This window comes from Leptonotus elevatus, chromosome 4 (genome assembly GCF_054856555.1).
Source record: "Leptonotus elevatus isolate MCC_2025b chromosome 4, RoL_Lele_1.0, whole genome shotgun sequence".
NCBI lineage: Eukaryota > Metazoa > Chordata > Actinopteri > Syngnathiformes > Syngnathidae > Leptonotus > Leptonotus elevatus.
In genome coordinates this window covers 15,200,370-15,215,404 of record NC_141242.1, presented here as the reverse complement: position 1 = coordinate 15,215,404, position 15,035 = coordinate 15,200,370, and the positions used below count along the sequence as shown (strand labels likewise).

Here is a 15,035-nt window from a genome sequence, read left to right as displayed (position 1 = left end):
CTGTTGAATCTACAGGGTAATAGATTTATTAAGTTTGTCTGGCACAAACGTGTGTGTGTGTGCGCGTGTGTATTGTTTCTTCTTCTCTTGTATGTGTACTTTGCATTCATGTTGGTTTTGTGTGCGCGCCAATAAGTGTGTATGTATGTGTGTGTGTCCCAAGTTCTGGGGTCCGCAGAGATCACATGAAAGGAATGAGGCCTGTGACTGATCCACTCCTTCTGAACAAGGGAATTTAACACACACCCTCATCCTCTGTGCGCCCCCCCCCAGCCCTCTCACCCTGATACTGTCTGTCTCCCCCATCTCCCTATGCCTCTTTCATTCTCTCCAAGCATGTGACCCACTTTTACCACCCACAACAAACCCCCCTCGCTCGCTCCACGTCCCATCTGAAGACGGTCTACTGAGAACAAACCAGGGACACACAAAGAGACGCAGGATAAAAACAATAGCGCAGTCGTCGCTGTTGTGTTTTTTTGTTTATGGTTTTTGTCCTTTGTGGTGTGCATCCGAATAGTCGTCACTCTCCGCACCTCTATGAATGTTTTTCATCGGTGTTGATGATCATGAGAGGTTACTTATGTCCCTTTCTTACTGCATAGTGCCTACTCAGCCCGACTTGGCCCCATTGATGCTTTTCCATTGGATAAAGCCAGTGCTAATTCTGATACCTGGTCAGCTAGCAGTTTCAAGTGCTCCCGAAAAAACAGCATGTTGCGAACGTAAGGCTTGAGCTGGAATATCAGGTAGGTCAGCAAGGTAGGAAGGCGCTAAGCCATGTAATATTAAGTAAGTAAGCACTTTACATCACATATCACGTGAAGCGGAAGCCACTGCAAGGTGGGCAGAGTAGGCGTCTTAGGCAAGAGGAGGCAGAAATGGTGAGAAATGGAATGTGCCAGGTCAACTGTATTTAAGAGAAAACTTTATTTTGGGGATTTTGTTTGTGCTGACGCATTTTGTACCAACGACCAGATGTGGGCGCGTTGATGAATTTTGACACTCTGTCTTCATCAATCCGTCGTTATTTCAAGCTGTAATCGTTGATCCGTCGTTATTTTTAACCACGCTTCCGTTATCATGAAACTACAGCCAATATTTTAGGACTGTCGGTAAATTTTCACCGAAATATATATATATTTTTAAAGAAACATTATTAAGTGACACGGCAAGTTCAAATTTGACAGGGTTCCCTGATTTATTGCTGGAGTTAAGTTCCCAAAAATACTTGCAATAGTTGAAACCTTTATTTTCTACACTTCACCGCATTCAAACTCAGCTCAACTCAACTTTTTTTTATACAGCGCTTACACAACAGCCGCAGCTGTAACAAAGCACTTCGAAAATACATGCTGTAAAAGTAGAAAATAATGTTGTTTTATTGAACTATCAACAAGAACAATTGGGGATGAACAGTAGTCATACATTTAATTGAAAACAAAGAATCAGAACCGGCATGTTTTCCCGCGCAGACCTTCCGTATATAATAACCTGATCTGCTAACGCCGGCGGAGGGAAAATTGACACCACCGGCGGCCATCTTACAGTGACACTCGCTAAGCTCGCCTGACCTGAATACGTTGATATGTGTCACATGAGGTGCAGAATTGGGACCCAAATGCATACAAGACATGGGAGTTGGGAGACAGAGCCTTTATATACAAAAATACAAAGTAACAACAGAGAGCCGGTCAGATTCAGATGGCCTTGAAGAAAACACCTTGACTAAAAACCGTGAGCAGGCTGGATGCAGAACTCAAAAGTACAAAGTAGCCACAGCGAGCTGGGCTGAAGACAACATGCATGGAAGAAACCTCGTCTAAGGAACCTCGACAAAATTGTTCAGTATCTCTCTCTAGGGCAATGCACAATTCTACATGACAAAATAAAGGCCTATATGACAAAACAAGAGTCACAGATGCGTGACCTAAATACAGGACTTAAGAGTGACAATTACAGGACGATAGCAACTGCATAGACAATATCTTCATCTCAAGGGAACAAATACAGGACCATAACAACAAAATGACCCCATGACCCAACCCAAAACACAGTTATAACAGTAAGTACACATTATATCCTTATTAATATTTAGGAAAACAAAAAAATATAGATCAACTTACAACAAATCTGTAAGAGCAAAGATTTGAAGTGCATCCATTTGCCTGAAATAAATTAGATGAGCGCAACTGCCACCTACTGTAGTGGATGTACAATTGCACTTTATTCTAATATGGCAAAAAAAAAAGGCAAAAAATACATGTTCCCCAGGGTCACACACGCCCCACTGGCCGGCCCCACTATTTGAGAAGGACTGCACTAGACTCACTACTTTATTTAGTAGCAACAAGCTTCTTTCACTACTGTGCCATCTGCTGGATGTGGAGCGGTGCTGCCCCATTTGCCCCCACTCGACGTCATGTTGTGCCTCATACTCCGACTTTTACAAAAGCACATTTTAATGACTGCTCTTCTTTGGACATTATTAAATTCTGAAATAAGGAATAAATCACAGTCAAGCTATTAAAGCGGCGCTTGTGTGTCCGAACGAACTCCTGATTGGACATTTGTTTCTTTGCACAACATATGTTAGTCATCGTGGTCTCGTAAAAAAAACTAAAGTACACTACTTCAGGGAGCTTGTGCAGCACAGCTCTCCACCAGAGGGGGAAAAAAAAGGTGATTTTACACAATTCCTAATGTGATGGCTTCTATTTGGCCCAGACTTCACCTCTCCTTCAAAATAACACCAGGAAGGAAGGCAGCCTCTTCTTCTTCTTTGCTCTAATTCTCTCCATATGATGGTGTCAAACTATGTTGTGTGTTCAAGTGTGTGTTGGTATGTGTGTGCCCTGCATTAGTATTCCGTATGTGTTGACTGCCTGCTGGCCGCCACTCGTTCCCCAGACAGCAAATCAGGCGCGTTGATTAATTTCAGCCTATTAGCGCCCCTCGTTCCCCTCCCGTGGCCCCGCCCAGGTTAAATTGCTGCGCGCGCCCCCGTGCACGTGCTCAAGCAGGGGGTGCGGCAGGGTGAGCGATGACAGAGGGGTTACCGCGGAGGCTTGTTGTCAGAACAATATTAATGAGGGCACTTGTGTTCGTGTGCGTGTTTGTGTGGAGTGTGGGCTCTAATTTTAGTGTTTTGGTGCCAACTTTAGGTGTAATTTTGCTGTTCATGTGCAGCCTGTAATTGACGTTGTGTATGTGTGCGCTAATTGGTGATATTGTGTGTCTCGCCTCTCTAAGCATTTGTATTTTTCCTCATATGTGCTTTTAAAGGCTGTTTTTGTGTGTGTGTCCGTAGCTGTGTGATATCCAGCAATGCCACGGCCTGAGGGACATGAGCTTATGTGTATGTGTGCGTGTGCGTGCGTGTGTGTGTGCACGCGCTCAGTGGAGGCCTGTCCTAGTTTCCTTCCCCTCACCAGGGAGCCAGAGGATCCAAGGACTGACGCACATCACCTGACAGCCGCCCCTCTGCTCCACGACCCGACATGTGTGCGTGCGTGCGTGCGTGTGCTTTCCTGATGGAGTGTTTGGATGTGTGTTTATGTCACAAGACATGAGTGTGTGCTAAAGGGATGTGAGAGCGAGTTAGGGAATCCGTCACTTGGAGTGTCATTGTGTGTGAGCTTATTTAAACAGTGAATTGTGGTGTGCTGAACCCTTAAAGTGTGCGCGCGAGGTGTGTGTGCATGCTAACTGCTCTACGAGCCACACTCACTATAGATGGGCAGAGGCTGTGTGGATTGGATCATCTGAACTCTGTTGGCACTATTAAAACAGCAACAAGGATTGTTTTTCTTATTTTGCTCCAGGGCTCCCTTTGCAGTTGTTATTTTAACTTTTAAAGCACTGTGGTAAATCTATATCAGCAGCAGTGAACATGCTACACAAAACTCCTCAAAACGTGCTAACACAACATGGCAGGATTCCACTGCTTTTACAAGCCACGAAAGACTGTGATCTGGATTTGTTAAAGAAGTTACTTAAAAAATAAAAATACAAATGTTTTATTACCGTTTATACAGGAGCACAGATTGGGTCTTGTTTTCTTCCCCTCCCTCCTTCCTTATGTTGTCTTGTATTTCATCCAAGACAGTGGTCCCAAACACCAAGGAGGTGGCGGGCCACACAATTAAATACATTACAAAACCTTACAGTAGCCAACTTTCAGTTTATTTATTAAGTGAGGCTAGAAAAAGATTTTATTTTGAAAAGTGACCAGATTTTCTCCGTTTGAACCGTTAATGAGGGACTCTTGACGCATGTCACCATGCTAGTTATCTCAGTCGCGACGGTAACGCTGAAACGAAATCCACAAGCTCGCTTGACGTTTCCCACGCAAAGAGGCCCGCTCTGCACAATATGTGGCTAGCGACTCTTGATATAGCGTTATTCATGGACTTTATTTGTTCTGTGGGGCACACCTACTGCCTTATGTTGGAGCATTTCAGAAGGACGCTGCTAATATAGTTGCATAAAAATGTGGTTTCACACTAAAGACCCCAAAGTACCAGAATGTATGGTGTTTCTGCTGCTAGTACAGGTACATAACACACATTTGTTGTTGTAGCATTTTATTAATCGGCAATCATGGCATTGAAATTAAAACTCAAAAATGAACATTTTTGAAACATTAATAAAAACACTTATTTTCCATTGAACATAATCTGTTTTAATTTTAAACCAAATATATATTTGGCACAGAAGAAAGGTGCACCATGTTAAGTGTAAATAAATGTTAACATTCGTTAAAGTTTAAATAAATAAATAATTGAATGTTAACGTTCTTCTCTCCCATTACTTTTTAAGAATTGACAAGTACCTGCTGACACATTTTTATTATTTTTTAATTATTTTTTTTAAGGACGATGCGCATTAACAGAGCAAAAAGGCTTTTGTTTTGTCCTGTCCCCTCGCTGCTCACTGAGAAGAGGGGAAAACAAGTTAACTAGAGACAGTTAACTAAGTTCAAAGAAGTGGCTTGCTTACCAATCTCTGCAAGCAGCCAATCATATTTTGCCGTGCTTGCAAGAAGCTTAGAAGAGCTCATCACCAGTGAAAGTCAGTATTTTCGGTTATTGAAAGCTTGACCACAGTAAACCGTCAAACTGGTAACCGGCCCATGCTTACTAACAACTATTTCGCTGTCCTGCGCCGCCAAGGCAGAAATACATTTCCATTCACAGTTATTACGTCTTGTAAAACAAAAGCTCAAACTGTACTTTTATTGCCTTTAAATGTGCAATACTACTTGTCCACCTTTTTATATCCAACTACCGCCACCTTTGCAGATTGAAGTTAAAGCCATGGTGGATCTCAACTTTGGTCTCCATTCGAACAATTCTGGGATCTCTCTACAACTTTGATACCATTTCCAGAAGGTGAAGGGTCACATTAGACAATTCGTGAAATATCCATAATCACATCTCTTCAATCTCCCGTGACCACTTTGCTGCATCCTTTATGAGAGCATATTAATAGTCGCTCTGGTCTATAGGCGCGCCCACTCTGAGGTCTGTGCGCTTTATTCAAAAACTGCCATTAATATCTTATAGGCTGCTAATGCTGTCATAAAGCAGGATCTGAGCACATTAAAGTTTCACGAAGAAGAGCGAGGAGATATAAGTATGAAAGAACTTTTAAAACAAGAGCCATTTCTGTTTATTTGTACACTTGTGAAACATGATTGGCTGTGAGGTGTCACATGATCTGACTGCTCCAAAGAAAGCGAGAAATCATTGAAGTATCATGAAAGGAACCGAATCAGCTCGTATCATATTTAATGAGCTCAAGACCAGCGCTGTGTGCGTGTGTTTTCAATAATTTACAATTACTAAGTGTGTGTCCCTTGCTCATAAAAGTGCTGATCAGTAAGTTTAGAATAAAAGAAAGATTGGTTCTGCCTTTAAATGAATACTGCTTGACCTCTCTGATGAGGCTGACGTCCCTCGTGAAACGGCCATAGTGTGTCTGTGTGTGCGTGTCCGAGCGGGCTCGCTGCTGCGTCAGCGTTGGTGTTTCACATATGAGAGGTCGTGACCCCACAGCCCAAGGTACACCTGTCTTCATCTGACTGATTATATATTAAAACCCTGAAGGCGCACACACACACACGCACATACTGTGACCCTCCAGTTCCGAAACTTTCAACTTTCTTGTGTCTCCGCTCAAATTAGTGTTTGTTGTGTGTGTCCTCAGGTAAGCGTGCCCAGGAGTGGGTCTGTGTGATCGTGTGCCTCGTCCTCTTTGTCGTCAACTTCACCTTGCTCCTCCTGCACTTCTCCACCCTGCATGTCTACAAGATCATCTTCGGCATTGGTGAGTAATAATAATAATAAATACACATCCAAAGTCAAGACGGACTGATGTATTTCTGTTCCATTGAAATAAATAACAAACTATTCCTTAAAAACAACAACAACAACAACAAATGGATACTTGGCACGCTTTGGTTTTTGCTGCGTAATGCAAGCATGTCTTGGCTAACTTCACTCATTAGCCAACTCGGAAATCTTTAACTATACAGTAGTACTTGTTCAACTACACCACTGAAGTAAACTAAATAAATGAATATACAATTACAATAAATAAGACTTTTTATTTAATTTTTTTTACTTCAAATTCCTATACCTGGTACCGGTACTTGCCCATTCCTACTTACAACTACTATTTTTTTTTTTTACTTCAACTGAAAGTTTGTACAACAAGTTTTCTTATATCTGTAAACTGTTGTTAGTGTAGTGATAGGAAAAAGTGTTTCATGAAGCTTCATGAAGCACTTGTGATATTTTTTTACTCTTCTCGATTGTGCTCTTGATTTAAAGATGAAGGCTAGTACAATGCAAATTGATTACAGTTTCACTGCATCTTTAAAACAAGAGTGCCATCTAGAGAAGCCAAAATATATCACAAGTGCTTCATGATGCTTCATTTGTCCATCACATTTATTTTTGATTTGCAAACCAGCAGAATCAAAAGAGATTGTTTATTTGTATGGTTACAGCTTGAGGCCAACCACGACTCCAGTGTTGCCACTCCTGATGTAGAACAATTAAGAATGAATGGTTTATTTTGGCGCCATAAATAACACAGAAAAGAAAACAAACATCCTTTCAAACAAATCAATTAACCAAAAAAGGAACCGCAAATAAGCACCAGGCTTTTTTGTTGTCTATCCTACACAGTCCCACGAATCACATAGAATTAGAACAAAATAAAATAAATAAATACTAAATTCACAATATAATTACTAAATCGTTTACATTTTATCCTAAGAACAATAATAAACCCTTTCATTTAGAAGAATATTGGTTGAAATGTTAGGCTAAATAATAAATTACTGACGAGTTACACTACCTTGGTCAACTTTTGTTAAAAAAATAAAATAAAATAAAAATAATAAAACATGAAGTCGGGATATGGTAAAAGATCTTTGGCACGGGCACCCCTGTCATGTTCAACACGTTTATCCAGCCATTTTCTATCCTGCTTACCCTCTTCAGGGTTATTATTAGGGCCATTTTGTTGATGATGATGATTAGCACTATTGTTGCTATCTTTATTTATAATTAGTATATTTGTTATTACTATTATTATTATATTTTGATATATATTATGTATTTGTGTTTATGTTGTAGTGCTGGGAATCTCGACTGCAGACTTTGCATCAGGGATGGTACACTGGGGGGCGGATACTTGGGGATCTGTAGGCATCCCGCTTATTGGCAAGGTGAGCTCACACACACACACACACACACACACACACACACACACACACACACACACACACACAAACAAACATCAAGTCTGTGCTGCTAAAGAAAATGTAGCAAGATGGTCACTATTTAGCTGTTGTCATGGCAACAAATCACGTCAAGACTGTCATGATGACATGGCAGCTGTGTGTCAATTTGGCATCTCCGAGTCCCCGTAGACGCTGTTATCCCGACACGCACATTTCACCACATTCCATGATGGGCATACTACGTTACACTTAATGCTCTTATTAGAACACCAACATAGTTGCATCCCCCCCCCCAGCCAATTAGAGTAAAGGTTGTTGTCATTGCAGCCATTTTGAATGTGCGTGATCAGGTGCAGCGTGCAGATGTGTTGTGATTAATGGGATGAGAGTTCCATGTGTTATGAAATATTCATAAACAATTACGCGCTTGTCGAGTGTGTGCGTTCAGAGACCTGAAGCATCCTAATTATGCAAGGAGCTATCATTTCTGTCAAAGCCATAATTAATCCGTGTTTGATGAATGTTGTATATGTCTTTATCAGATTAGTACATTAAAATGTGGGAGAGGCAGTAGGCACACACTTGTTATCAAATCAGCAATATTTGATTGTAATTGTCGCATACATAATTTTTAGGTTGTGTAAAAATAAATAATCTCATTTGAAATTAACCATTTTGATTGATTTGTTGTTATGCTTAATTGTGTATTTATGTCTGCAACTATTTGGTTTGTTTGTGTGCTGGATTAAGCAAATTCTCTTTTGTGTTTCTGATGGTCAAGGTTTGGCCTCAGGAAGGGATTGATTTCTTGAATATTATATCCCATAGGGAAAATCTGAACAATTTGAAGGTTCAACAGCCTCCTGGAAGGGCTTGTTAGTTTTCCTACATTCCACAGTATTACTCTTCACTCTGTTTTCCATGAAATGATCCGCTCTGCTTTCTACGGCTGTCACTGTTAGCCGTCATGACCCATATATGACAAACTGCCCTCCCGAGGCAAATGGGAGTATTTAAAGGTGATTACATGTGGTTATGTGATGATGGATTTAAATAGATGCATCACTTTTCGCTTCATTGATTTAAAAATTAGCTTTTGAGACAGAGTGAGCGTAAGAGCACATCCAACTGAGGGGCAAAGGGGAGGGGGAAAAAAAGAGTGGTGTGATGTCTAGTGGTTGTATAGCAACAAGAAAAAGTGCTGTGAGGTGAGTTAATGCAGGCTGAAAAAGGTGTGTGGGGAGGTTGGCCGCTAGAAAAGTAGATCTTGGGTCAAAAAGGCTTGGGCACCCACCCCTGTGTCAGAACAACAAAATCTCATGTGATGTAACGCCAACTATTATTATAACATTAATTGTTTTTAATGGGATTTCCTTGCTTAAGGCAATGTGAGTGTGAAGCTTATTTTTGATGAGGCCTTTTGTGGGCTTTGGGAATGCCCCTGGGCTCAATGAAGACCCTGCAGCAGCCCCACAATTGCATGGTCTGTTTGGAGTGGACCCTTTATTCTGACCAGTGTGTATACAAAAAATAATAAAAATAGAAAGACGTGCATTGTGTGTTTTGAGTTTTAGGATAAAGATGTCCTGTTTACCTTTTTAAAGCTGATTTGAATATGAAAAGGCAAGCAGGCCAGAGAACACCTGAGGCTAATCGCGGTAGTTTGCAGAGCCTGCTGAGCCATTCAAACACGTTCTTATTTTGTGTTTATAACATAATTTTCCCGGTGTTTTTCCTGTGTGTCTACAACGAACTGTATGCAGAAGGTCATTGCTTTATGACGTTACCGACATACAACGTTTCGAGGTTACAAAAGGCGCGCAATTAACTAGTTTGTGAGTATTTCAGTACAGGCCATCACAACTATGTATAAACCGATGTGGAGTTAGGTACTGAACCAAAAAAAGATGAAATAACTGAAAACATGTTTTATATTATAGATTTTTCAAAATAGCAATCCTTTGCTCTGGTTACTTTTTTGCATACTTTTGGCATTATTCTGCTTCTGTGTGTACGAGATTTGTTTCTTTTTTTTGGACGGGGCCTTTATACACCAACACTAATGAGAAACACCTGGGGAACACAATAGGCAGAGGGCACTGATTGGTCACACACGCTGGGAAGGGAAGAGACACACAGGTGGACGTGATCAGACATAACGAGGCAGGGGAAGAACTCAGATCCCGTCCAGGCCAGTTTCAATGTATCCTCCCAAGTTTCTTACCGTTTAGGCCGTTCGTCCACACGACGGCACGTTTTTCGGAGCTTGAAATCAATCACTTTTAAAACCGGGCTCCAGAGTGGAAAGATTTTGAAACGCGCCCCGTACGCGTCCGTCTGGACACCATATGCAGGATACTCCTCCGGTGATGACGTAATGGTCGCAGCTCGATGGCAATGCATTGTCGCACATTGATTACGTATGCGCCAATTCTCGCTGACTGTGTGCGAACCATCAGTCTGTCAACAACAATGGCGGATTCCCATGTTCAACAAGCGGTATTGTACTTTAATCACCCGCCATTGTCACTTCTCCTGTGTTAGTCTTTTTCATTTTGTTTTGATACATGCAAAGCCATGTTTGTTTTGTAGATTGCAATAAAGTTGGGGGGGAAAAAGTGTCCGTCTTCTTCGCTGATTCTTCTTTTACGCTTTCCGTTAACTCCCTGTGGCTGCGCTACAGCGCCACTCCAGACTTGGCATATACATTACAGCCGTTAAACGTCCTCAGCGTCTTCTTTTGGACACACGCAAGTCTAGAAATGCTTCTGTGTGTACGAAATTTGTTTGAGGAACGAAGCCGGCTTTGCTTCCGTCTGGACTGGGCCTCAGGAACACATGACAAACGGCAATCACAGACAAACACAACAAACACACCTAAAACAAAGCCCAATCCCTACAAAACCGAACCATGATATAAATGATTCTTAAGACAACGCAGGTGTGTCTAATTAGATAAATCAAGGCTTTGTGGCTCTCATTAACATCATTAGGAATATCTGTGCTGTCATGACAAAATGGCTGCTCTTTTTGTTTGGTCTGTTGTCAACACATTTCGTATACGTTATGTGTTCTCATTTAGAAATTGCTGTTGTGGTTAAGTAACACATTTTAATGCAATCATTTTCACATCACTTTGACTTCTGGTTCAGGAGGCAGATTCATTTATGTGTCTAGTTAAATAACTATATACATCTACACGCATAGGCTTCAGCGGAAGGAATTGATCGTTTGTCGAAAGCAGAAGTCCAACTTATCACATTAAAATGTGATTCCATCGATTAGTCTGGGATTCAAGATGATTAAACATTACAGTGGATCACGTTGACTTAAAAAAAATAAAAATAAAAAAAACACACAACAGGAGCTAATACCGCTTTTTATATTAAACCAGGGTCTTGTGTACAAACACAAGTGCCTCTTGCGGCCATTAGTGAAAAAAAAATCTAGCACGCTCACCTGGCCCTATTTATTTTCTTACACATTTCCCTCAATATTCACATGTTACACTCATGCGTGATCACTGCCATGTAGATGCGCTTTGGAGCAAGTTATGCTAAGCTACGTTCACTAGTAACTCGCATCATTTGCAAAATAAATAAAGTGCAATGCATTCAAACTAGTAATGGAAGGATAGCCTATATTAGATTAGCTAATGAGTAAAAGGCAAAACAACAAGAACACTTTGTACATTTACCGATTGTAGTCCTAAAGTTTTAGGTGGTCACTGTTCATGTTTACGTTACCGTTTCCAAGCGACTCCAGCTCGACTTCGCAGATCCGTCCCAAAACTTTTGAAAACAAATTATGACCAAAACTCCAAACTGGGCGTAATCCAGGGAAAGATAATTATGTTGCTGGAAAAGTACTACATGCGTATGCGACTTTTTCCCCCAACCAATTAAAATGTGAAACTTATCACTTTAAAACATGAACCTTATGGGTTAGTAATATATATTTATCTATAAGTATAAATCTATCAACTGAGAGCAACAAAAAAGAAAATAAAAGGAACGATTTGGACAAAGAAAAACAAATGACAAAAACTGCGATGAAATTACAGTGGGAAGGTCGAGAGAGAAGGAAGGGGGTGCAAGGGGGCGGTTGGGCGTGTCTGCGCAACCAGTGGGATGGCGCTGGTTGTCGGGGCGATAGGCGATGTGAGCTGGTGATTAGCGGATGTCGTGCGAGGCGGGCTTTTAAACGGTGTGGGATTAGAGGACACGCAGTGACCGGTGGCCCGCCGTCAACCGGGAGCGAGGATGCCGCCCCTCTCGGCACGACCTCCGCCGCTTTCATGTGGCTGAGATGTGCGGCAGGCAGGAAGAGGAGACGGAGGTGCAAAGAGGCAGCCAGAGGAGAGACGGATTCTAATTGTCAAGATGCCAGTGGTGACGTGCAGCAAAGTTGGCAAATAGGCGGACGCCATTGTGTGAGCATGCGACAATAATGAGTTTTCCCGCTGACGTCTCCATGGCTGTGTGTATCATAAAGATACACACCTTTCCTTTTGGCTTTCTTCACACTTGTAAATAAATTATCTTTACGCTCTGTGTGAGTGTTTGAGCTGTTTTTTTTATCCCCTGAGATGCAGATTATTTTATTTGCCATCCCACGTGCACTCACAGAGAGGTGTATGCCTCTGCACTCTGTGTGTGTGTGTGTATGTGTGTGAGCACGTGCACACTGTACGTGTGTGGCTTGTCCAAGGGTCATTTATGTGTATGAGTGCATTTGTGCAAGTTGACTGCTGTTCTGTGGTTTATTAAGATGCTGGATGTGAGCTTTGGGGTTGCACCGGCTGCTGAGCGCCGCTGACTTTTTGTGTTAGTGTGCATTTGTGTGCGCTGCTGTGCTGGAGTTCAAATTGCACTTGCCTTTTCTCAACGTGTGCTCGGGTTTAAAGTTTAAAATTGACATCAGTTCTCCTAATTGGAGTAAATATAAAAAATAAAAATGCTTCACAGAGCTTGAGTGTGATTGCTTTATTTTTGGGTACGATTGATTTCAGTGCACACAGCTGCTAAATCCTCATTAGGACACAGGTTATTATTCCCTTGTAATTTGGGAAAACATATTGAAAAACTGCTTCATATCTTGCCATGTTTAAGGAAACAATTTCAAGTTATTTCAATGTTTATAGAAGTATAATGTTTTCTGTCTCTATAGGCGTTTATTCGGCCGTTCAGGGAGCACCACATTGATCCGACCGCCATCACCCGCCACGACTTCATTGAAACCAATGGAGACAACTGTATGATCCCCATCTTACCACTGGCGCATATGGCCTACAAGTTCTTCACTTACACACCAGGTAACACGCACATACGCAAAATCTGACTTCACATGGTTAGAACTCCACACAAAGCCAAATGGAGACTGAAATTGTCATGTTAGCGCATGCAACATCAATCAAGAATTGAAACGCGGAGAGAAAGAGGCGTAATGAAACAGGATGGTGATCCTTACCACTGCAAACAATCACCCTAATAAATATTAAGTGAATGCCTCGCTGCAAGGTCATTAAAACTGAGTATTTATTATATTTAAAAAAAAGTTTGTTTTTTTGATACATCTCTTGTATTGGGTCTAGATTGAAGAGATATACCTAACAAGGCTTGAAATAATTATTTTTCTTTGCGGACCAATTTTGCAAATGGCTTCATTTGAGGAGCAATTTTCTAACTTTGTAGAGCTTTTTTTTTCTCCCTGCGTGCAAGTACAAAGGACGCAAGGGTTTGATTAAACAATAAAAAAAATATGACAATATAATGAATGAACTATTGTTTTTCTTTTCTTGTAGAATCAACTGTTTTATAACATAAATAAAAAGCTCTGCTGTGATGTAATTTTGAGAAAATCTACTGTGCAGACCTCAAAAGTCAAAGTCAAAACTCAGGACTCTCTTGTGAAAACAATTAAATAACTGCTAAATTATAAATAGTTGATGCTATATTAATGTACTTTTAACATTATAGGCCACTCCTCCTGTCTGACGTACACTGTAACAAAAGTGAATTAATTTCGGGTTCCAGTTTAGTTTAGCGTGTATATTTTTTATCTCCAGAATCTAGACACTTATTAATTCCCCTGCTATTTTCTTTGAATGTTCTCCGCTTTAACGCAGTTCCAAACAAACAACTGTGAAACTAATCTATCACCTCATTAAACACGCTAGCTGTGTCAATCATAGGTTAGTTTAGCACTTAGCATAGCTTCTCCATCTTTTCTCGCCATCTCTTCATGAGTATGACACTTGTCAGAAAAGTAGCTTATTCGCCGCCACGCAGACAATGATTACTGATTTGGGAGTGACCCCCACATCGTGTTTAGGCATACTAGCAGCCAGCCCAAGCTGTTGCTTGCTACCGGTAGTTGCTTCCGCGTAAGTAGCACAGAGCTTCCCTTAACCTCCAACTACCCGCAGTAGATGATGTGAGCCCAGTGAAGCTTTTTGGAACTGTTTTGGTGGTTCTTTTTCCTTTCTTGTAACTGTTGTCTTGGCGTTTGGTTCTCAGTTTTGCTATTCAATGTGTATTAATAAGGCACAAAATACACATTTTTATCTACAAACTGCAACTCTGGGATTACATGAGTATAAAAACTTTTGAAAGTTCCCTTAGCAGGGTCACTGGTCACAGTGACTTTGAGCATGTTGACGCGTCGCTATGTACTAGAAGCAGCACAGCTTGCGAGGGCGGCTGAAGTGAGGGAAGACATGGGGGAGTTGTACTGGTAATCATGTGCACTGACCTCATGAGCGCACGGCGGCAAGGGCGGGTCTGGAGGAAGAAGATGAACCGTGGAAAGAGCGCAACCTATTATTGAGCAGGCCGCCGTGTGCCGCTAAGAGGTCACTGATAGGCCCTGAGGTGGAGGAGGGGAGATGACATCAGTTAGCGAGGTTGAAGGATACATGACTGGATTCATTTTTTTACTTCAAGAGACAGCTGTCGTCCCAATGTTTTAATGATGGGCCAAATATATACATATCATATTGACATCAAGATGCATGAATGTGCTTGACCACACATTGAAAGGGAAAGAGAGGAACCTCTTTTATCAGCAGTGATTTAAGTCATCTTCCTAACTTGTGCTTTAAGAGGACCAAAGTTAAAAGTTGCAAAGGTCGGCCATCTTCAAGGGTGTACAGCAAACAATGGAGAGTTGTAGGGGAGAGAAGATTATAGGTAGAAAACCAGAGGCCCACTTGCGGGTCACATCTACACAGTGCGTCAAGAAGAAAGGTTGACATCTCTGCCTGTTCTGTCTGCTCTTG

The 15,035-nt window shown here is 41.4% G+C and overlaps 1 protein-coding gene across 3 annotated transcripts in view; it reads left to right on the top strand.

Moving 5' to 3' along the window:
* The window catches only part of peds1a (plasmanylethanolamine desaturase 1a), a 33,261-nt gene that overhangs the window by 6,554 nt on the left and 11,672 nt on the right, over positions 1-15,035 (top strand). For all 3 annotated transcript variants that reach the window (XM_086074434.1, XM_086074435.1, XM_086074433.1), the window contains exons 2-4: positions 6,211-6,330; positions 7,650-7,741; positions 12,926-13,070. In XM_086074434.1, coding sequence (XP_085930560.1) covers positions 6,211-6,330; positions 7,650-7,741; positions 12,926-13,070 — 357 coding nt within the window. The remainder of the gene's footprint in view (positions 1-6,210; positions 6,331-7,649; positions 7,742-12,925; positions 13,071-15,035) is intronic.